The sequence below is a fragment of the Nicotiana tabacum genome, chromosome 21 (assembly GCF_000715075.1).
Source record: "Nicotiana tabacum cultivar K326 chromosome 21, ASM71507v2, whole genome shotgun sequence".
Taxonomy (NCBI): Eukaryota; Viridiplantae; Streptophyta; class Magnoliopsida; order Solanales; family Solanaceae; genus Nicotiana; species Nicotiana tabacum.
This window is the reverse complement of record NC_134100.1, coordinates 72,460,300-72,482,007: the sequence shown is the minus strand read 5'-3', so window position 1 is coordinate 72,482,007 and position 21,708 is coordinate 72,460,300. Positions and strand designations below refer to the sequence as shown.

Here is a 21,708-nt window from a genome sequence, read left to right as displayed (position 1 = left end):
CCTTCCCTCTCTCTCTTGGCCCCGCCTGTCCTCTCTCTCCTTGTCCCACATGCCCTCTAATCGGCGAGCGATCTCTACCACCTGCTGAAATGAAACATCTATCTCCAACACCCGAGCCATGCTAAACCGAATATCATGTTTGAGCGCCTCAATGAATCTACGGATATGGTCTCTAACTGTAGCGACCAAAGCAAGTGCATATCTGGCAAAACCACTGAATCTAACGGCATACTCTGACACTAACATAGTGCCATGGCGCAGCTGCTCAAACACTGCACGCCATGCATCCCGAGGGGACTGAGGTACAAACTCTCTCAAGAACATCTCTGAAAACTGAGCCCATGAAAGTGGAGCTGCATCGGCCGGACTACCCAACTTATACGCTCGCCACCATTGATAAGATGCTCCTCTAAGCTGGAATGTAGTAAAAGCAACCCCACTCGTCTCCACAATACCCAAAGTACGGAGAATGCGATGACAATCCTCTAGAAAACCTTTTGCACCCTCTAAAGCCAAACCACTGAAAGTAGAAGGATCATATACTCTTGAACCTTGCAAGTCTAAGTTTCTCTTCCTCAGATGTTGCTGCCCTAACCACGAGCTGAACTAGAACCACAGGCTGTGTCGCCATGACACCTGGAACCTGACCAATGGGAATGCGCTACTCTGGAGTACGGGCGACGGGAGTCATAGTCCCTCCCCCGATCTGTCAAGTAGCTGGCGCAACCAAAATCAACCCCGCCTGAGCCAATGTACAAAACATGCTGGGGAACTATGCTAAAGTCTCCTGAAGTTCGGGGGTAGCAACAGGCGCCTCCGGTACCTATCCCCCAACTGGAGCTGCTGGCGGCTCCTCAACTGCTGCTCTGGTAGGTTCTCTAGCTGCGTCACATGCTCCTCGTCGGCCTATGCCTCTGTCTCCAGTGACACTTGCTCCAGGAGTAGCGTCATCGATAACTGCAACCCGTGTCCTCACCATCTGTGAGAGAATAGAATGATAAAAGCTCCAACCCCGAGATCAATAAACTTGCACGATAGGAATGAAAGTAGTGAGACTATCCTAATAGTTTTGTAGCCTCTCAAAGATAAGTACAGACGTCTCTGTATCGATCCGCAAGACCCTACTAAACTCACTTATGACTCATAGCACCTATGAACCTAGAGCTCTAATACTAACCTGTCACGACCCAAATCTACCTCTGTAGGAGGTCGTTATGGCACATAGTCTTATGGACTAGGTAAACCTAACATTTAACAACAATAATAAATAACGATTGACAAATGCAAATTAGAAATCTCCATGCAAGACTTATAATACGAAGCTATTCAAAACCTTATGCCACCGAACAGGACTTTAATTCACAAAATAACCGGCCGGGTCGTTACACAACCATACCAAGGTCATTCAATTCCGACCTCAAACCGGCCTTCAAAGTGGATTATGATTTAAGAAATAAAAGGAGGAAGAATGATGAGAGTCCTAGGCGCTATTGACTTGTTTGATAGTAGCATATTTATTCTTTGGCATGTGTAGTATCTTTTCTATGTGTTAGAATTGTCGTGATGCCTCGTTTGATTGGATAGCATGTCTTGTGATGCCTATATCTCATTTTCTTGACTTATGTTCATTTTGCGCTTAATGCTTAATATCTCGTGGCTTTGTAAATACTTGCATTAGTTTGAGAGTCAGAATGGTACCATCCTTAGTGACTCATGTGTCATGTGTGGTGATATTAATTTTTTACGTAGTCCATGTCATAGAAATTGTGTCTAGAACTTGTCTGGTATGTGAGTTGAAGCGAAGTTATAGGTGTTGCTCGGTTTGAAAAATAATTATTGGTTTTATTTAATTTTTTGAGCTTAATGCTTATCACAAATAAAAATTATCCCTAGTTAGCCCTTTTGATCCTATAGACTTTTATTTGGCACCCACATTACGAGCCTATACCTTTTTTGTTCTTAATTGATAATATTTTGATCTTTTTACCTCTTAAAATACTTTAAATGTAAAATAAGCGCCATACGAAGTAAGGAGATAAATTGGGTGGCTTTCGAGTAGAACCAATGAAAGGAAAAAAGGTGTATTTTTTTGTAAAATAATACACCACTAGAGAAAATTATAAAAGAAAATTAATAGTTGAAGAAACAAAAAGACAAAAAGAAAATTCTGGAAAAGAAAATGAAGAAGAAAAAAATTAGTAGCTCTCTTATCTCTCATGAAAAACCCTAAACTTGACGCCTAAGCCTAGCTTCCATGAAAACCCACTCGACGCATGAGAGAGAGGAGAGAGCTCTGGCGATTGGCGATTTGCGACGACTGAAAGTCGAAGCTCGAGTAGCTCTTCAATGGCTGCCCAGGACACTGGCCAACCTCCTCCTGAGGTTGGTTAGTCATCTTCCCCCTCTCCACAGTCATTAACGACCACCCAAAACATAAATCCAATCCAGAATTATGTGAAACTACTTCAACCAGCTTCATTAAATGCGCCCATGCAGCAACAACCTAACGTAGCCCTAAAACCTATTGAATACCTTCATGGAGAACCAATCATACATTGGAAGAAGAAAGAAGTACGTCAATTCATCGCTCAACAAGGATTAAACATGGCAGTCTTGGGAAAATTCTCAGATGGTAAGCCTGGGATTACTGATTTACGTAAATCTATACCAATTCAATGTGAACTAAAAGGGCAGTGTTCAGTTGGATTGATAGAGGATAGTCATGTGTTGATTAAGCTCTCATTAATGGAGGATTAAATTCATCTTTTGTCAAAACCAGCTTTTTATTTGAAAATACAAAATGAGATGTGACAGATGCATTGTACTAAGTGGAATCCATGGTGGAAACCTAATGAGGAAACTCCTGTTGCCATTGCTTGGATTGCATTTCAAGATTTACCACCTAACTTCTTTGGCAAGGAGGTGTGTTCTCTCTTGCTAGGGCAGTAGGAATGCCACTTCATGTTGATTTGGCTACTCAAAATGAAACTCGTCCAAGTTGTGCTAAAGTGAAGGTTGAGGTGAATTTGTTATCAAATTTTCCTCAAAGGATAAAAATTGTAGAGGAGGAGGATGAATCTGGACCTGAGAAGTTTAAATGGATCAAAATTAGGTATGATTATATGCCTAAGTACTATAAATCATGTAAGAAAAAAGGTCACAAAGAAGAGGAGTGCCGGGTTATTAACCCAGAATTGAGGCAGTTTCAGGATCAAGGCAATGATAAAAAGAATTATCAAGAGATAATTGGCACAACTACTGCTTCTACAACGGTGTTAGCGAGTGGAAAATTTGTGGGGAAACCTGTTGCAAATCCAGCTAAGCGGAAGTGCATGCAGGCAAGAAAAATTAAATATCAACATGATAAGAGGGGCTATATCATTGCTAATACAAAGGATAAGGAAATCAACAATGGTAAGGGAAAGGATAGAGTTGAGGCAGTGATCACCAATAACAAATTTGATGCTTTGGAGGAGGAGGAAAATGATCAACCAATTTTGATAATTATGGATGGCAAGGTTGATGATAATGGAAATAAAAATGTGAAGGAACAATCAACCAAGGGTTCCAATAAGGTGAAAGAATAGGAGAATAAGAAGAAGAAGGCTGGAGATTCAACCTTAAATCCTAAGTCTACTGGGATTAACGTTGGTGAATCAGTGAAGGAGTTGGAGAAGGTAAACAATTCCAGTTTGCTTAATAAGGAGGCTAGGGATCAAAATGTTGAGAATATTTCCTTAAATAAAGGAGAGATTGATGCTAGACGTGTTAAGAAGGAAGCAGTTGAAGTTGAAAATAAGGAAAGGGAGGCAGCTTACAAGGGAAACAATTTGAATCCCACTCCAACTGGGATCCAATCGCCAGGTGTGAAAGGTACTCAAGAATTAGCTAAGGCTAGTTCTCTTATTCCTAGTGAGGCAGGGATTGATGAGGGGGCTAGAAAATAATCCATAATTGAGTGGGTGCATAGAAGGTTTGGTACAAGAAAGGAGGAACTAAGGGAACTTAATGTGACAACAAACCACTCTTGCCATGAAATACCATCTCAAACGTATAATGATTATGGACAACTGGAGGACCATAATGAGGTTAATTCTGGAAAGGCTCTATGGAGTGATAAAGTTGAAGATATGGAAGCTCAGTTAGACACAACAAATACAACAGGAGATGAAGAAAAGAAGGACAATAATCATACACAAGAAACTGGCATTTTGGAGGTAGCTACAGTAAACCCTAGCAGTCCAACAACTAGCGTTCATGATAATTCGAGTTATAAGGTGAAACAATCAGCTCCATCAACTAGAGGTGATAAAGGGACATTAAAAGAACATGGAAATCAAGGAGGATCAGCTACTGCGCCATTAACCATGAAACAAGCCAATGGAACAGTAAACCCTAGGAATTCTGGGGAGATTTTTGCCATTGTTAATGGGGTTCTGGTGTATGAATTAAGGAGTGATCAAGTTGGGAATGTCAATATGGAGGTAGTGAAGGATACAGTGGGGTTAGACCACCAAACATTCGAGGGGAAGATTGGTGATCTCAATGGAAAAGTGTTTTCTGGGAATTCTGCTGCAGTGAACCCTAGTTTGGGTTTTGTGTATGAGCTTCAATTAAAGATGATGTAGGAGACTCTGGGGATTATGGAGAGGAATTCTGAACTAAATGAGGTATCTTTGAGGACTCAAGATCAAATTTAGCAAGCCATAGTGCCTAAGGAGATTGGGAAACATGAAACACTGCCCATGGCATGTGCTTCTGGGACTGGATCACCAATGCAGATCCAAATCAATGTGACATTAAAGTCTCCTAATCAGATTCTACATGATATAATCACTCACAATGAGATGCCAGTTGATATTCAAAATGCCTTGGTGGATCAACAACAATAACATGAAGAAGAGGGTGATGATGAATAAACTGTTGGGAACTTTAAGGCAGTTGCAAGGGAAGGGGATTTATCACCGAGGGCAACTGATAGAAGTGGAAATAAAGGAAGGAAGCAATCACAAGCAAAGGAGCCACTGCCACCTACTAGAATTTTGCCCAAGAGGGCACCTCAACAACAAGATGATGATCAAAACCTTGATATGGAACATAAGGTCTATTAAGACACAACAGGGCTTTCAGAGGGTTATAAATATGCAAAGGGAACATGGATTTTTCATTGTTGCACTCATGGAGCCACTTCAAAAGAAAAGGTATATTCAGAATTATAGAAGGAGATTGGGAATGGAAGCTGCAATTTCAAATATGAATGTGAAGATATGGTTATTCTTTGATGTTGTGGTGGAATGGGACTTATTGATTGATACTAAGCAGCAGATGACCATCAGGGTGTATCGTCAAGCTATAGGTAAGTACATTATGATGACATTTGTGCATGCAAAGTGTTCATCACTGAAAAGGCTAGAATTGTGGGAGAATTTATACTATCTTGCTAGTGATATGGAACTTCCTTGGTTAGTGGGGGATATTTCAATGTGGTTCTTGGTGAAGAAGAGAAGATAGGAGGATTGCATGTTTATCCTCCAGAATATGAAGCTTTTTCCTTTTGTATTAATTCTTGTGGACTATTTGATCTTCATTACAAGGGTAGCTCTTTCACTTGGTGTAATGGAAAGCCAAATGAAGAATGTATATTCAAACATTTGGACAGAATCCTTGTGAACTTGACTTTCCAAACTCTATTCCCCAATATAGTGGTGGAGCATCTCATTAGAACAGGCTCAGATCATGCTCCACTCTTGATGAGTTATGGAGAGGAGGCAATGCAATTTGTTAAACCATTCACGTTCTTGAATTTCTGGACCAAATATAAAATCTTTATGGAGGTTGTGAGACATAATTGGACGGTTGATTTCATTGGGATCCTTCTTTGATGTTCAAGAAGAAGTTAAAGAGGGTTAAGATTGCTCTTTCTAAATGGAGTAAACTCACCTATGGTGATATATTCAAGTAGTTAGATATTAGGGAAGATGTGGTAAGAATCAAGGAGAAGTTATTTGAAGAAGCACCTACAGTGGAGAATAGAATAGTACTTCAATAAACTTAAGTTGAGTTGAAGAAGTACTTAAGTATTGAAGAGCAGTACTAGAAGCAAAAAGCAGGAATGACATGGTTTGAAGAAGGGGAGAGAAACACTAGGTTTTTCCATAACCATGTCAATAGTAAAAGGTAGAAGCTTTAATTGAAAAGAATTCAGAATAGTGATGGTGCATGGATTGAGTCTCAAGATTTGTTGGTTGATACTGCAGTTGATGTTTTTCCAGAAGCAGTTTACTAAAGTGGCTGATCCTACAAGATTTGAACTTCTAAATAATGTGCCTTCAATGGTGAAAAGTGAGCAGAATCTAGAGCTTTGCAGAATTCCTTCTAGAGAGGAGGTGAAGGCAGCAGTATTTGCATTAAGTAGTGAGAGTGCAAGTGGCCCAGATGGCTTCTCTGGCTTGTTCTTTCAAGCATGCTAGGATATTGTAGGGGAAGACATTCATAACATGCTGATTTTGTTTTATGGTGGAAGCTCTTTGCTAAAGTCCATAACACATACAAATCTTGTTTTGCTGTCTAAAAAACTTGTGGTCCAAACATTCTCAGATCTTAGACCTATAAGTCTGAGCAATTTTATAAACAAATTGTTTTCAAGGGTGGTTCATGATAGGTTGGAGAAGATACTGTCTTCCTTGATCTCTACAAATCAGTCTAGATTTGTAAAGGGGAGATGTATTTTTGAAAACATCTTGCTGACTCAGGCGATTGTAACTGACATAATATTGAGGGCAAAACCTGCTAATGTTGTTATCAAACTGGATATGGCAAAGGCTTATGAAAGGGTGTCACAGAAGTACTTGATGCATGTGTTAAGGAAAATGGGATTTGTAGAATATTTTATCAATATGGTGTGGAATTTGATTGCAAACAACTAGTATTATGTTCTCATTAATGGGAAAACTTTTGGCTTCTTTCATTCAACAAGGGGTGTCAAGCAAGGAGATCATTTATCTCCAGCTTTGTTTATTCTCTCAGCAGAAGGTTTGTCTAGGTCCCTGAATAAGCTATTCAAAGATAGGCAGTTTAAAGGATTTGGCATGCCTAAGTGGTCTAATCCATTGAACCACTTAGCTTATGGTAATGATAGTATCATCTTTGCCTTTGCTGATCCATATTCATTACAGAAGATAATTGAGGTTTTGGCAAATTATCAGCACACTTCTGGCCAGTTGATCAACAAGGCAAAGAGTTCTTATTACATGCATGCTAATGTAGCTAGTGATTTGGTGAATACAGTAGGAACTATCACTGGTTTCTCAAAGGGTGAATTCCCTTTTTCATATCTTGGCTGCCCAATATTTTACACAAGAAGAAGGAAGGAGTACTATAATGACTTGATAAAAATGGTGAAGGGAAAGCTGCATTCTTGGAAGGGAAAGTTATTGTCCTATGGGGGGAAATCTACACTGATTTCTAGTGTTTTGGAAAGTATGCCCACTCACATTCTTTCTATACTTGATCCACTAAATAATGTGCTTGAACACTTACACAAAACCTTTGTTAGGTTTTTCTGGAGTAATAAGGAAGAAGGCAGGTATAGACACTAGACAAAGTGGCAGAACCTATGCCTGCCTAAGGAGGAGGGGTGTAGGTTTTAGATCCTTGGTTGATGTCTCTAAAGCTGTATTTGCTAAGTTGTAGTGGAGGTTTAGAACTACCAAATTCTTATGGTCAAATTTTATGTAGAATAAATACTGTAAAAAAGAACTACCAACTATAGTTCAATTTAGGGAAGACTCTCATGTTTGGAGGAAGATGTTAGAAGCAAGAGAGGAAATGGAGCATGAAATCATATGGGAAATGAATAGGGGGTCGACCAATGTGTAACATGAGAACTGGACCGTCTTAGGGGATTTGTATCATGTAGTACCTCCAGAATTTCTAATCAATGAAGAATTACAAGAGGTCACTGATTTGAGAGATGAAGAAGGCTGGAATGATCAACTTTTGGATTAGTCCTTCTCACTGGACATTGCAGATCATATTAGACAAGAAGTGCATTTTGCTAATACTGATGACTACCGAGATACTCCAAGATGGATTCCTACATCTTCATGTAGGTTTACTGTTAGTAGTGCATGGATAATTTTGAGACATAGGGAGCCAATCAATCCTGAATGTGGCAAGTTGTGGACTACGGGCTTACCCTTTAAAATTTCTTTTTTCTTATGGAGAGTGTGGAAAGGGAAGGTGCCTACTAATGACTTTTGGAGGAGAGGTAGATACATGGTAGTGTCTAAATGTTGGTGCTACTCACAAACACATGAGGATTCATTTCAACATTTGTTCTTGACGAGTGATACTGCATCCAAGGTATGGAAAACTTTCCTTCAAGCTACAGGTTTGGTGATCAATTTGGTACAGGTTCATCAAGTAATAAGAGCATGGTGGAATGCAAAGTGTTTTCCTAAGCTCAAACCACTATTTCAAGATACCCCAGCAGTGATTATTTGGGAGCCTTGGAAGAGAAGGAATACAATGAAACATGGTGGTGTAGTGTCTTGCAATAGGGTGATACATGAAGTGAACAAGACTCTATACTCTCTTACTAGGGTGAGATATCCATGGCTATCCAAAATACCTCTATTGTGGCCGGAAATGATCAGATTTTGTTTAGGGTTATAAGCCATATGTAGTGACTAAGAGAGTGACATTGCAGCTACCTCATGAGGGGTGGTTCAAGTGCAATACTGATGGAGCATCTAGGGGAAATCCGGGTCCAAGTTCATATGGCTTTTGTGTACAATATCAAGATGGGAACTTGGTATTTGCTAAGGCAAAGGAGATAGGGGAGGCAACTAATATAGTAGCTGAAGCTAAGGCTATTATGGAGGGATTGTCATTTTGTGTGGAAAGGCAGCTGTATCCTTTGATTATGGAGACTGATTCCTTGGTGATGAGTAAGATTATTAATGATGAATGGGAAACTCCATGGTGCATAAGAGCAGAAGTGAGGAAGATTAAGAAGATAAATAGTACATATAATGTGCTCTTTCAGCATGTTCTAAGGGAGGGCAACACTGTTGCAAATATTTTAGCTAACCTAGTTTTCTCTTTTGCAAGTACAATCACATTTCACTCATTCCATGAACTGCCAATTGAAATAAAAATATTGATAAACATGGACAAATCTCAAATTCCTAACCTTAGTATTAGGATTGCCAAGAGAAAAGATCCTGACTGATGAACACATTAGGTTATACACTACCTGAACTTGCCTCATGCTATTGTCTGGTGTGTTTCTGGATAATGTTGAATGGCTTACCAATGGTATTAGCATGTTATCATGCTCATCCTGTGGGTGGTTTAGCAGTATTCAGCATGGTTTCTACTTGCATGCTTCAGGTAGTATTTTTAATAAGCTTACAAGGTATCACATTGCACATTACAATTGTTTGGTTCAAATTCATACATGAAGCTATTACTACACCTTGGTCTCTTTCTGTGAATAAGGTTCGACAGTTCCTACAAAATGCACTGAAGTTTCACAACTCATGTGATACCTACTGCTTTCATTTTTATATTGGGTATTGTGTTATCATTTTCCAGTGGTATTAGTGTGTGCCCATACTCAGCCTGGAGATGATAATGCAGAATACATACTATGCTTGCTAAGTGAGCAGGTTAATTATTAGATTATTTGGACAAACTCAGTATGCTACCTTATTTTGAACTGGAAAGCTATATGGAGTTGTTCATTCTGAAGCAACATTGATGGTTAGAAGATCTTTCTTGCTTCAATTCAATGGTGTAGATGTTTGAAATTCATGCTAGCCTTGTCCATTTTCAATGGAATGCATACTCTGGTGCCTGGTGAGAGTTTGATAGGTGCTACTTGGTATTTTCCCCTGGCTATTGGATTCACATACACTGACTGGAGAATGAAGCATTCAGCTTATCATTTTGTAATAGCTAGTTCCTTAGTTCTTAGATATTTGATACGACTAGTAGCTAGTTGTTTTGTGCATCTTGTATTTAGTGTTGGACATCTTGTAAGATTTGGACCCAATTTTGAGATTTTATTTATATATTAGCCACTAGGCAACCTACCTAGTGGTATATTTGCTTTAAAAAAACTAGCTTTCATGGCCTCGCCAGCCACTGGCCAGCCTCTAATGGAGGTTGGTCAGTCGTCAGACAACCCTAAACAGCTTCCCCAAACATCTAAAAACCCTACTACAATCACAAACTACGCAAAACTCCTCCAGCCCCAAACATTAAATGCCCCCATGCACGTAAACACTGTCAACCTAAAACCCGTCGAGTATCTGCATGGAGAACCAATGGTGAGATGGAAGAAACCTAAGGTTAAACCATCTATATTGTAGCAAGGATTACATCTAGCAGTCCTGGGCAAATTCTCTTATGGAAAACCTGTGATACACGACTTGAGAAAGGCTATACCAATCCAATGTGAATTAAGAGGCCCATGTTCAATAGGCTTGATTGAGGATACGCATGTTTTGATCAAGTTGTCATTAATGGAGGATTATGTTCACTTGTTGTCCAAGCCAGCCTTTTATTTGAAGGTTCAAAGTGATTTATAGTAGATGAGATGCACTAAATGGAGCCCATGGTGGAAACCTAACGAGGAAACTCCCATTGCAATTGAGTGGATTTTGTTTCCGTATCTTCCTCCCAACGTTTTTGATAAGGACTTTGTGTTTTCATTAGCTAATGCAGTTGGTAGGCCACTTCATGTTGATCTGGCCACTCAAGATGGCACAAAACCTAGTTGTGCAAAGGTCAAAGTTGAGGTAAATTTACTAGCAACACTGCCTCAAAGTATTAAGATCATTGAGGAGGAAGATGAAAGTGGCCCTGAGAAATCAAAATGGGTGAAGATCAAGTATGACTATATGCCTAAATACTACAAAACTTGAAAGAAACAAGGCCATAACGAGAGTGAATGCTGGGTTATTCATCCAGAGCTTCACAAAAAATTAAATGAAGAAGATAATGATCAAGGCAAGGAGAAGAACATTATTATGCAAAGATATGTTGTTGGAAGTGTTGCAGCTTCTACCAAGGTCCTAACAAGTGGAAAAGTATTGAGCAATCCAGTGCCAAATGCTACAAGGAATAAATGGATGCAAAGGAGGAAGAATAAGTATCAAAGGGACAATATAGGGTATATAATTGATGAGGCTGGGAGTGGAGATGTTACGAATACTCAGGAGTTGAAGGAGAAGAAAGGCAGGGAGTTAACTGGAAAAGTTGATGATGTTGGAAAAGCAAAATCTAATGTTCCAGTGAAAACTAATAATAAGTTTGCCTGGTTAGAAGAATGTGAGATTGATGTACAAAAACAAATAAAGAAGGAAGCTTTGGAAAAGTTGTTAAACAATGAGAAGACTGGGGCAAAGAAGGTGAATTCTACATCTTCTGGGAAAGATACTCCAAATAAGGCAGGAGTGCAAAATCCGGCAAATCAAATTTCTAGTCCTACTGATGTTGGGATTGGGATTGAGGAGGCAAACAAAAAGGAATCCACGATTGAGTGGGTCCATATAAGGTTTGGCACGAATAAAGATGAATTGAGAGAGATGGATTTGAATGTCATGAAATCACATCGTAAACCTATGATGATTCAAAGGGGAATGAAGTTAACATTGAAGTGAGTTCTGATAGAATGTTATGGAGTGATGAAGTGGATTTTATGGAGGCTCAAAATACCACAAATATTAGTACCAGAAGCAAGGAAGAAAGAGGCGGCGTTCTTGCTAAAGCAACAATTGTTGTAAGCCCAATATCTACAATAAATCCTAGAAATTCAGAAAGTAGGGTTGAAGTTGGAGAAGGGAAAAACCAATCATTACCTAATCCGGTGATTGGAGAAGATCAGGGAACATATAAAGAAGCTTGTAACACAATTGGACCAGTTGGAAAAGCTTTAGCTAGGAACAAAACAAATGGAATAGTAACTCCTACAGAAACTGTTCAAGTGCTTGATTAGTCTAGAAGTGTCTTGGTGGAGATTTTGGGCCAAGGAAAGGTTTACAATGGTGATGTAAATACTTCAAAGGATACAGTGATGGCAAATCAATAAACAGCTCAAGGAATGACTATTGATCTAAATGGAACAGTAAATATTGGGAAACTCGTGCTTTCTGAGAATCCTAATTTGGGTGATGTGTATCCCCTGCAGTTCAAAGCGATTCAGGAGGCTATGCGTGTTAAGGAGCTCAATGTTGGTGTGTTAAAGGAATCTACAAACAGGGCTCATGATCAAATTGATTTGCTATCTAGGAAGGGAATTTCTGAAACTAGGCATAACAATAAAACAATTCAAATTGCTACACCTACAATAGATGGTCCTGGACTGTTAGCTGGAAAAACATTTAGTGTCACTAATGGAATATTGGTAAAGGGAGTTCTTATTAACAACAGGGGTCAAAAGGAGCTTGGAATGATTTCCAAAAACCATGAACCAAACTTGTTATCTCTTCAAGTGATAGATGATGACAAAGGAGATCAAGAGGATTTGGGTGAAGATTATCAAGAAGAATCGATAGATGCAAACTTTCAACAAGTAGCTAGAGTTGGAGACATCTCACCTAAGAATGTTAACACAAAGAAATTAGCTGGAAAACCCCCAAGGAGGCAAAAGAAAGACAACAAAGATAGTGTACCTTTAAGGGTGCAACCTGTCACGCCCCAACTTCGGGAAGAGCAACCGACGCTTAATCGAGTGAACCCGGTCGAGCAAGCCTGTAGATACTTTCTACCCAACTCACCATTGATCAAGAGAAGACATGATTTCATTAATTATATAGTAGGAAGGTCATATATACAATACTAAATCGTCTCATTGGTTACATCATTTTAAAGTCCAAAAATACACACATTCTTATAATTCGAGTAAAACAAGAGATCAAAACACAACATAATCTGTTTGACTTTTCTAGCACCCATGTACAACCCACATAGTGTCTATAGAGCCTCTAAAATATACAAAAGAGTGTTATGATAGTGCCGGCAATAAGGCCCCGGCTATACCTCGAGACGTGATAATAATATGAACAAAAGATACAATACGTGACCCCAGGATAAAGTGGGGCTCATCAAGTCTGTTGAGAAGAGGATGTACCACTATCGCTGATCGACACTGCCTTATATGGAACCACCTACATCTATTTAAAGATGCAGCGCCCCCGGCAAAATGGACGTTAGTACTGTCGAATAGTACTAGTATGTAAAACTAAACACCATCTCAATAGAATGAATAATAATACAAGGGGGAACATTCAAGAATTCAATAAGAGCTTCAAATAATACTAAAACATCAAGTTAAGGATCACATAAGTTTTCAAGTCAATTTCCATATTATTAGGTTGGGTGATCTTTAGTGCCGATATACCATAATTCACAATACCACCGTATTCTTACACGAAGTCCGATCACGACCCGATCGGCTAGGTCGTCTCATTTGAGACATCAACCATAACCACAATTTCAATTATCATTTCCAGCACAGTCACCACTTTGTGTGTGGCATGGCATCCGATCACGGTCCAATCGGCTAGGCCGTCTCACCCAAGACATTACCTTTTTCAGTCAATCATCTCACATCATACTTCTTTCATATCCTTTAAATTTATTGGCACTAGTGGCCACAATTGTTAAGTCATTCTTGGCATTTGGCCGTATTTCATAATTCCAGTTCCCTTTTTCCACATTCAAGCATCATTATCATTATCAACAACAATAAGGCTTTCCATTCAAGACATTAAATTCACATACGGGCAATTTGGGAATTTTAGGCACATAGAGGCTTTTCATACAAGTTGGCATAACAACCTTTATTTCGATCTTGACTTCAAGTCTTAACATTTCTAGCACATATTCCACATTTTGAACACATCCTCAAATGGCAAGATGACATGATGAATCATTTAGGATAAATATTGAACATACACCCTTCAACACGAACACATTAGGAATAGCCAATTATATAATGATCAATTTGGGACTTACACCAATTACATGAACACTGTGGGAGTTGATTCTAAGAAGAAGGGGGTTTAGCCCACATACCTCAATTGAGCTTCCTTTAAACTCTAAACGTTCCGAAATTCTTATCAATTTCGTTCTATTTTAGAAATATAACAAGTTGAACCAAAATTAGGAAGATGGTCATGATTCTAGATCATTTGAGCATATTATCAAGCACTAGGTGTGCATTAAGGTTTCAAGGTCTTTTTATGGAGGATTCCATCATCCCTCAACCCACTCTTTACCATTTTTATCTCACAACCTTCCCACATTCTTTGATAACACATGCATGCAAGAAAACAACCCCTACACCCAATAATTGTCTTTCTAATTACTCCCTTTTCAGTAGATTTTCGAAATTAAGAGTTAGGTCATAGATTCTTACCTTTAGAGTGAAGACTTCTTTGTTAATGCTCAATAATTGAGCAAGAATTGATGGATAATAGGTTGAAGGTTACTCCCCCACTCTAAGAACTCTTTCTCACTCTAAGAATATCAGGAATATGCTCAAAATGGACTATGGCATCTGTTTTAATGAGATAGGGTCGAGTTTAAAAATCCCAAAAATGAAGCTCCGAGATAGGATCTGCCGTCGCATATGCGACCGCCTAATGGATATGCGGTCCGCATATCGGCCGCACAATTTGGTGTCAAAAAAATAGGAAACATTTGTCTAGGTCTGCGGGCGGCAGACCTGTTCTGTGGTCGCATAATACGCCGCAGAACCTCTCTCCGTAAAATCTCAAAGCTGGATATGCGATCGGAGTGCGGCCCGTAAAATTCTTTTGCGGTCGCATAATGGGCCGCGAAATTGACATCAAAAATGGCCCAAAAGCCTATCTCGCATAATGGGCCATGAAATTCTACTATTATTAACCTTTGTGCCTACCCCGGCATCGCGGAATCCCGGTTTTCATGAAACATTTCACGGGGCCTTACACAACCAAAGAGGATTGTGATCTCTAATTCCAAATAATTTGATGGATAATGCTCTAGTTTGGAATGTGAGGTCTATTAACACACAGAAAGCTTTCAATAGGTTGTTTAACCTACATAGAAAGTACAACTTTTACTTGATTAGATTGATTAAACCTTGGCAAGACATTAACAAGCTGGAGGAGTATAGAAGAAAGCTAGGAATTCATTCTGCTTATGCTAACATGAATGGCAAATCTTGTATTGCTTCCCAAGAAGAAGAATGTAGCTACATTTTCTGATTTGAGGCCAATCAGTTTGAGCAATTTTTCCAACAAAATCATATCCAGAGTTGTTCATGAGAGGTTAGTAGATCTACTGCCTTCTTTAATCTCTCCGAATCAGGCAGGTTTTGTCAAATGAAGGAGCATAGTGGATATTATCTAATTAACTCAAGAGATCATAACTCATATTAGATTGAGAGGGAAGCCATCTAATGTGGTAATCAAATTGGACATGGCAAAGGCTTATGATAGAGTCTTGTGGTTGTTTTTGACAAAGGTGCTGAGACAAATGGGATTTGGAGAGGTGTTCATTGACATGATCTTTAGATTAGTGTCTAACAATTGGTACTCAATTCTCTTGAATGGGCAGGACAATGGCTTCCTAAAATCTTCAAGGGGAGTTAAGCAAGGTGATCCTCTCTCTCCTACATTATTCATTCTAGCAGTTGAAGTGCTTGGGAGAGCCTTGGATGCCTTGTTTGACAATCCTAATTTCATAGGATTTGGTATGCCAAAGTGGAGTCAAAACATCAACTACTTATCCTATGCAGATGACATAATTATTTTCTGTTCTTCTCATTATGGGGCAGTTTAGCTTATCATGAATGTATTGGAGGAATATGAGACAGCTTCAGGTCAAAAGATCAACAAAGAAAAACCTTTCTTTTATATGCATGAAGATGTACCTGCAGATGAAGCTAACACAGTCCATTTGATTACTAAGTTTCAAAGACATCCCTTTCCATTCACATATTTGGGATGCCCTATATTTTACAGCATGAAGCAGAAAGATTTCTACAAGGTCATCATCTTCAAATTACATGAGAGATTATCATCATGGAAGGGTAAGCTACTATCAATTGGTGGTAGGGCAGTCTTGATTGCACATGTGCTAGAGAGCATGCCAATTCATCTTTTGTCAGTTGTTAACCCATCAGCATATATGATCAATCAGTTACATAAGATTTTGCTAGGTTTTAGTAGAGCAATTTAGGCAATGGAAAGGCTAGACATTGGGCTTCATGGGATAATTTATGTCTGCCTAAAAGTAAGGGAGGTCTTGTCTTTAGATCCTTACATGATGTGTCTAAGGTAATGTTTGCCAAGCTTTGGTGGAACTATAGAACAAAAGACACATTATGGTCTACATTTATGAGAAACAAATACTTCAAGAAGGTTAATGAGGTGCTAGTTCCTTGGAGAAATGGATCCTATGTGTGGAGGAAAAAACTACAAATAAGACATGAGGTGGAGAATCAATTGTGATGGCAACTGAAGAATGGTAGCTCCTACTTCTGGTATGATAATTGGACTGGACTTGGAGCTCTTTACCATGCTTCAGGTCCAGATCATTTGTGTGATGAATCTATAAAGCATGTGGAAGATGTGGTGGAGAATGGGACATGGAATGAAGTGCTATTGAGGTAGCTACTATCTGAGGAGTTAGCTGACCATATCCTAGAGACAATCACACCACCTTCAGATCACTCAATGAAGGATAAGCCTTGGTGGAATTTAGAAACAAATGGCCAATTTACTGTGAAGTCTGCTTGGCAATACATAAGGAAGAAAAGAGAGGAGAGCAAGCTATACAAGTTCTTTTGGGTAAAGGGATTGCCTTTTAAAGTTAGTTTCTTCATGTGGAGGTTGTGGATAGCAAAGTTGCCTTTAGATGATTGGATCTTAAGGTTGGGGTACTGCAGAGCATCAACATGTTGGAGTTGTAGGAATCCTAAAGAAGAAATGCTACCTCGTGTCTTCTTGACATCTCTAGCTGCCAGGTCTGTGTGGAATTACTTTGGTGCACCTGCAGGGTTCAAAACACAAGGGAAGCAGCTGGTACAATTGATAAATGAATGGTGGAACAAATTGGGAAATACAGGTTTGAAGGCAGTATACCAAGCATTGTCAAGCTTGATTGTCTGGCACTTGTGGAAGAATAGGAATTCTGGAATGCATGGGAAATATGTATCTATTAATAGGTTGATTATCCAGATATCAACCTCCATCCAAATGCTGCTGAAAGTGAGGAGACCAGGCATCAAGGGTGTCACAGCAAACTGGCCAGACCTACATGACAAGTTAGCACATCATGTTCCTAAACTAGGTTATACTAAGGTGTTATGGAAATTACCTCTTGTGGGTTGGATAAAATGCAATACTTATGGGGCTTGTAGATGAGACAATGGAGGAGCTTCATATGGTTTTCGCATAAGGGGTGGAATAGGAGACCTCATCTATGCCCAGCAAGATGCAGTAGAGGATGCAACAAACAACATAGCAGTGGCACAAGCTATTCTGGAGGCCCTGAGGTATATTATTCCAATGCAATTTCCTCCATGCATAATTGAAACTGATTCTTTGCTTATGAAAAATATGCTGGATGAAATTTGGGAACCACCTTGGAGCATAGCCAATCAGGTTGATGAAATTAAAACATTACTGTCTAGGGGTGTACTTCATATAGTCCATGAACTGAGGGAAGGCAACAAGTTAGCTGATCATCTAGCAAACTTGACCTTGGACCAACAACATATACAACAGGTACATTCATTTTGGGAACTAGACATACAAGGGAGAAGGATTCTAAATAATGACAAACTTCAAATACCCTATTTGAGGGAAAGAGTTGCCAAGTCAAATACTAATTGATGAAGGTGCTAGATGATATGGAGGATGAGGAGGAGATCATACTAGTGAAGAGGAGGAGAAGGTATTATGGAGAAAGGAGGCAAGAAATAGGGGATAGAGATGACATGACCCTTCCAACTCAAATCCTAAGGGAGGAGAGAAGGAAGGATGTTTTCTCTAACATGTTTGTTAATTTTGCAGGTACTTTGGAGGAGGTGTGGCTCTATGTTTTGGCCAAACCAATATAACGACCCGGCCGATCGTTTTGAGTATTACAACCTCATTCCCCCATTTACTGCTCAATTTATGCTTTCTAGTTGTTATGTGACTTTCCGGGATGATTGGTTCGGGTCCGGTGAGGTTTTGGAATGAATTGGAACACTTAGTTCCAAGGTTTAAAGCTTAAGTTAAAATAGTGACCGGATGTCGACTTATGGGTAAACGACCCCGAAATAGAGTTTTGATAATTCCAATAGCTCTGTATGGTGATTTTGGACTTAGGAGCATTTCTGGAAAATTATTTGGAAGCCCGTAGCTAAATTAGGCTTGAAATGGGGAAAATAGAAATTTAAGTTTGGAAGTTTGACCGAGGAGTTGACTTTTTGATATCGGAGTCGGAATCCAGTTCTGAAAATTTTCACAGCTCCGTTATGGCATTTATGACTTGTGTGAAAAATTTTAGGTCAATCGGAATTTAATTGATAGGTTTCGGCATCGAATGTACAAGTTGGAATTCGTTAGTTTTCGTTAAGCTTAAATTGGGGTGTAATTTTTTATTTTAGCGTTATTTGATATGATTTGAGGTTTCTACTAAGTTCGTATGATATTTTAGGACTTGTTGGTGTATTTGGTTGAGGTCCCGGGCACCTCGGATGAGTTTTGGATGGTTAACAGATCAAAATTTGGACTTAAATAGCTGTTGGAATTTTCTGATGCATGTATCTAGTTTCCTTCATCGCGTTCGCGAGGGGAGTCTAGCGTTCGTGAATAGGAAATTTAGACTGGGCCATTTTATGCTTCGCGTTCGCGACCGAGGGCACGCGTTCGCGAACAATTGAAGGGCAAAGATATGCGTTCGCGCTCGCGTTCGCAGAAGGGAAAGCCGGCCTGGGGTAAATTTGGTCTTCGCGTTCGCGAGACCAGGCTCGCGTTCGCAAAGGAGGAAATTCGGGCAGCACAATTTTGTGCTTCGCGAACGCGAGGAAGCTTCCGCGTTCGCGAAGAAGAAATGCCTGGAAAGAAACTTTATGTTCTGAAAATGAACTCGAGAAGAGGTGATTTTCGGGAGATTTTCAAGGAAAACAATGGGGTAAGTCTTCTTAACTCATATTGGTTAATTTACCCGAATCCATGGTTGTTTTTAACATTTAATTAGTAAATTGGGTTGAAAAATTTAGAAAACCATCTTGGTTTAATTTGAAGATTTGAGGGTCAAGTTGATGTCGAAATTTGGTAAATTTTATATGTTTGGACTCGTGGTTGAATGGGCGTTCATATTTTGTAACTTTTTTGGGTTCCGAAATATGGGCCCCACGGGCAATATTTGGGTGCAATTTTGGATTTTATTGGAAAATTAATACTTTCATATGCAATGAATTCCTATAATTAGTATTGACTGAATCGAATTATTTGTGACTAGATTTGAGGCGTTTGGAAACCGATTCGCGAGCCAAAGGCATAGAAGAATAAAGAATTACGCGGTTTGAGGTAAGTAACAGTTCTAAATTTAGTCCTGAGGATATGAAACCTCGGATTATGTGTTATGTGGTCGGTTTTGAGGTTACGCACATGCTAGGTGACAGGCGTGTCGGCGTGCACCGTAGGAATTGTGACTTGGTCAAATTTCATGGAACTGTGTAGTTGAATAATCTGTTGTTATTTGTACATTCTCCATGTAGTAGAGAAATTGAACCTCAAATCATGTTTAGATTATGTGTAGGCACTGTAGAGACCCACAGAGGTCGTGTACATGTTGAACTTTCTGCTAAATTGTTGTTTGTACTAAGTCATAATTTACTTGTTTATTTTATATCAGTTTCTATTGTTCATTATTGATACATCATATCATTGTTGTTTGGGCTGATTTTCATGATTATTGAGAGCCCGAGAGACTCGAGGTATTTATGACTGAGTGAGGCCGAGGGCCTGATTGTGAGATATTATACTATAGTACGTGAGTTGTTCGTGCAGCACGTGAGTTGACCGTGCGGATCCATATATTATACTATAGCATGTGAGTTGTCCATGTAGCACGTGAGTTGTCCGCGCGGATTTAGATATTTTATTGTAGCACGTGAGTTGTCCGTGCAGCACGTGAGTTGTACGTGCAGCATGTGAGTTGTTCGTGTAGATTATAGCGCTTGGGCTGAAGGAGCCCCTCCGGAGTCTGTACACACCCCCAGTGAGCGCAGGTACCTACTGAGTGCTGAGTGTTGAGTGAATGGAATGGCTGAGTGACTATGGTTCTGAGAGGATGCATTTGATTTCATTATTGTTGCACTTCAGCTGTCTTATACCACTCTTTTGAAAATTTCTGAGAGATATTATCTTATGTTTCAGTTGAACTTGACCTAAAATTACTGGTTTGGCATTAAATGTTGAACTTGAAAGCATGCCTACCTTGTTATGTTGGAAATTACTGTAATTGGACTCAGTTGTGAAGCTCGTCACTACTTTCAGTTCTTTATTTAGTATTATTACTTGCTGAGTTGGTTGTACTCATACTACACCCTTCACTTCGTGTACAGATCCACGTGTTCCCGGACACAGTGGGTGTTGATTTTCTTTGCACATTTGATTATTCGGAGATTCCAAGATAGCTGCCGGTTTTGCACACCTTGTCTCTCCTTCTTTGTCTTCTTGATTACTGTATTTGGTCTCAGACTATTAAAGATCGTGTTTTCCAGACTTGTGATGTATTGCTCATGTACTATGTGACACACCGATAGTTGGGAATAATGCATTATATTGTGGGTTTTCTATCCCGCTTATGAGAACTTTTACTATTAAAACTGCTTTAAATTCAGTTTTATTAAAAGTTTTGGAAATATTTGTGAGAAATTGGCTTGCCTAGTACCATGTTAGGCGCCATCATGACAGGTTAAGATTTTGGGTCGTGACAAGTTGGTAGCATATCCTAGGTTACATAGGTCTCACGAGTCATGAGCGGGTTTAGTATAGTCTTGCGGATCGGTACGGAGACGTTTGTACTTATCTTCTAGAGGTTGCCGAACCGTTAGGAAAAATTCGCTTCCTTCTATTCTGTCGTGTGAATTTGTTGATTCCAGAAACTAAATTTCTGTTATTCTATTTTCTCACAGATGGTGAGGACACATACTATCGGATCAGACTGTCAGCCATCGGTGCCACCAATTAGGGCTACAAGAGGTCGACGTCGTGGTAAAGGCCAGGGCCGAGGTAGAGGTCGAGGTGTAGATCTTACAACAATTGGAGTAGCACATGTAGCACCACCAGCTTCTCCAGCTTAGGAGAAGATTCCAGATATAGTTGAATTGGTGGGACCAGCTCAGGCACCAGTTATGTCTATTGTGATTTCATGCCTACAGGAAACTCTAGCATAGATATTGACTGTTTGCACAGGCCTTGCTCAGGTGGTTTTGGCTGAGGCCACACCAGCCACTTCTCGGGCTAGGGGAGGTACTCATACCCCTGTTGCCCGTACTCCAGAGCAGGTAGTGCAGGGACTTCAGATACCGGGGACACTACCAGCCAAACCAATTATAGCTGCTCAGGCCCCGGTAGTCCCCGTTATGGCTGATGATGAGCAGAGGAGACTTGAGAGATTTGGGAGGCTTCGACCTCCATCATTTAG

At 39.7% G+C, this 21,708-nt stretch overlaps 2 protein-coding genes across 2 annotated transcripts; both read left to right on the top strand.

Annotated features, from left to right (window-relative positions):
- Window positions 1-15,846: 15,846 nt before the first annotated feature.
- Window positions 15,847-16,673, top strand: LOC142175293 (uncharacterized). Its single transcript, XM_075241880.1, has 2 exons — window positions 15,847-16,219; window positions 16,588-16,673. Exons 1-2 carry the CDS (start codon window positions 15,847-15,849, stop codon window positions 16,671-16,673), a joined length of 459 nt encoding a protein of 152 aa, XP_075097981.1.
- Window positions 16,674-16,736: 63 nt separating this feature from the next.
- LOC142175292 (uncharacterized) lies at window positions 16,737-18,124 on the top strand. The gene is made up of 3 exons (XM_075241879.1): window positions 16,737-17,326; window positions 17,462-17,789; window positions 17,903-18,124. The coding sequence occupies exons 1-3, from the start codon at window positions 16,737-16,739 to the stop codon at window positions 18,122-18,124; spliced, it is 1,140 nt and encodes a 379-aa protein (XP_075097980.1).
- The last annotated feature ends 3,584 nt before the right edge of the window (window positions 18,125-21,708 follow it).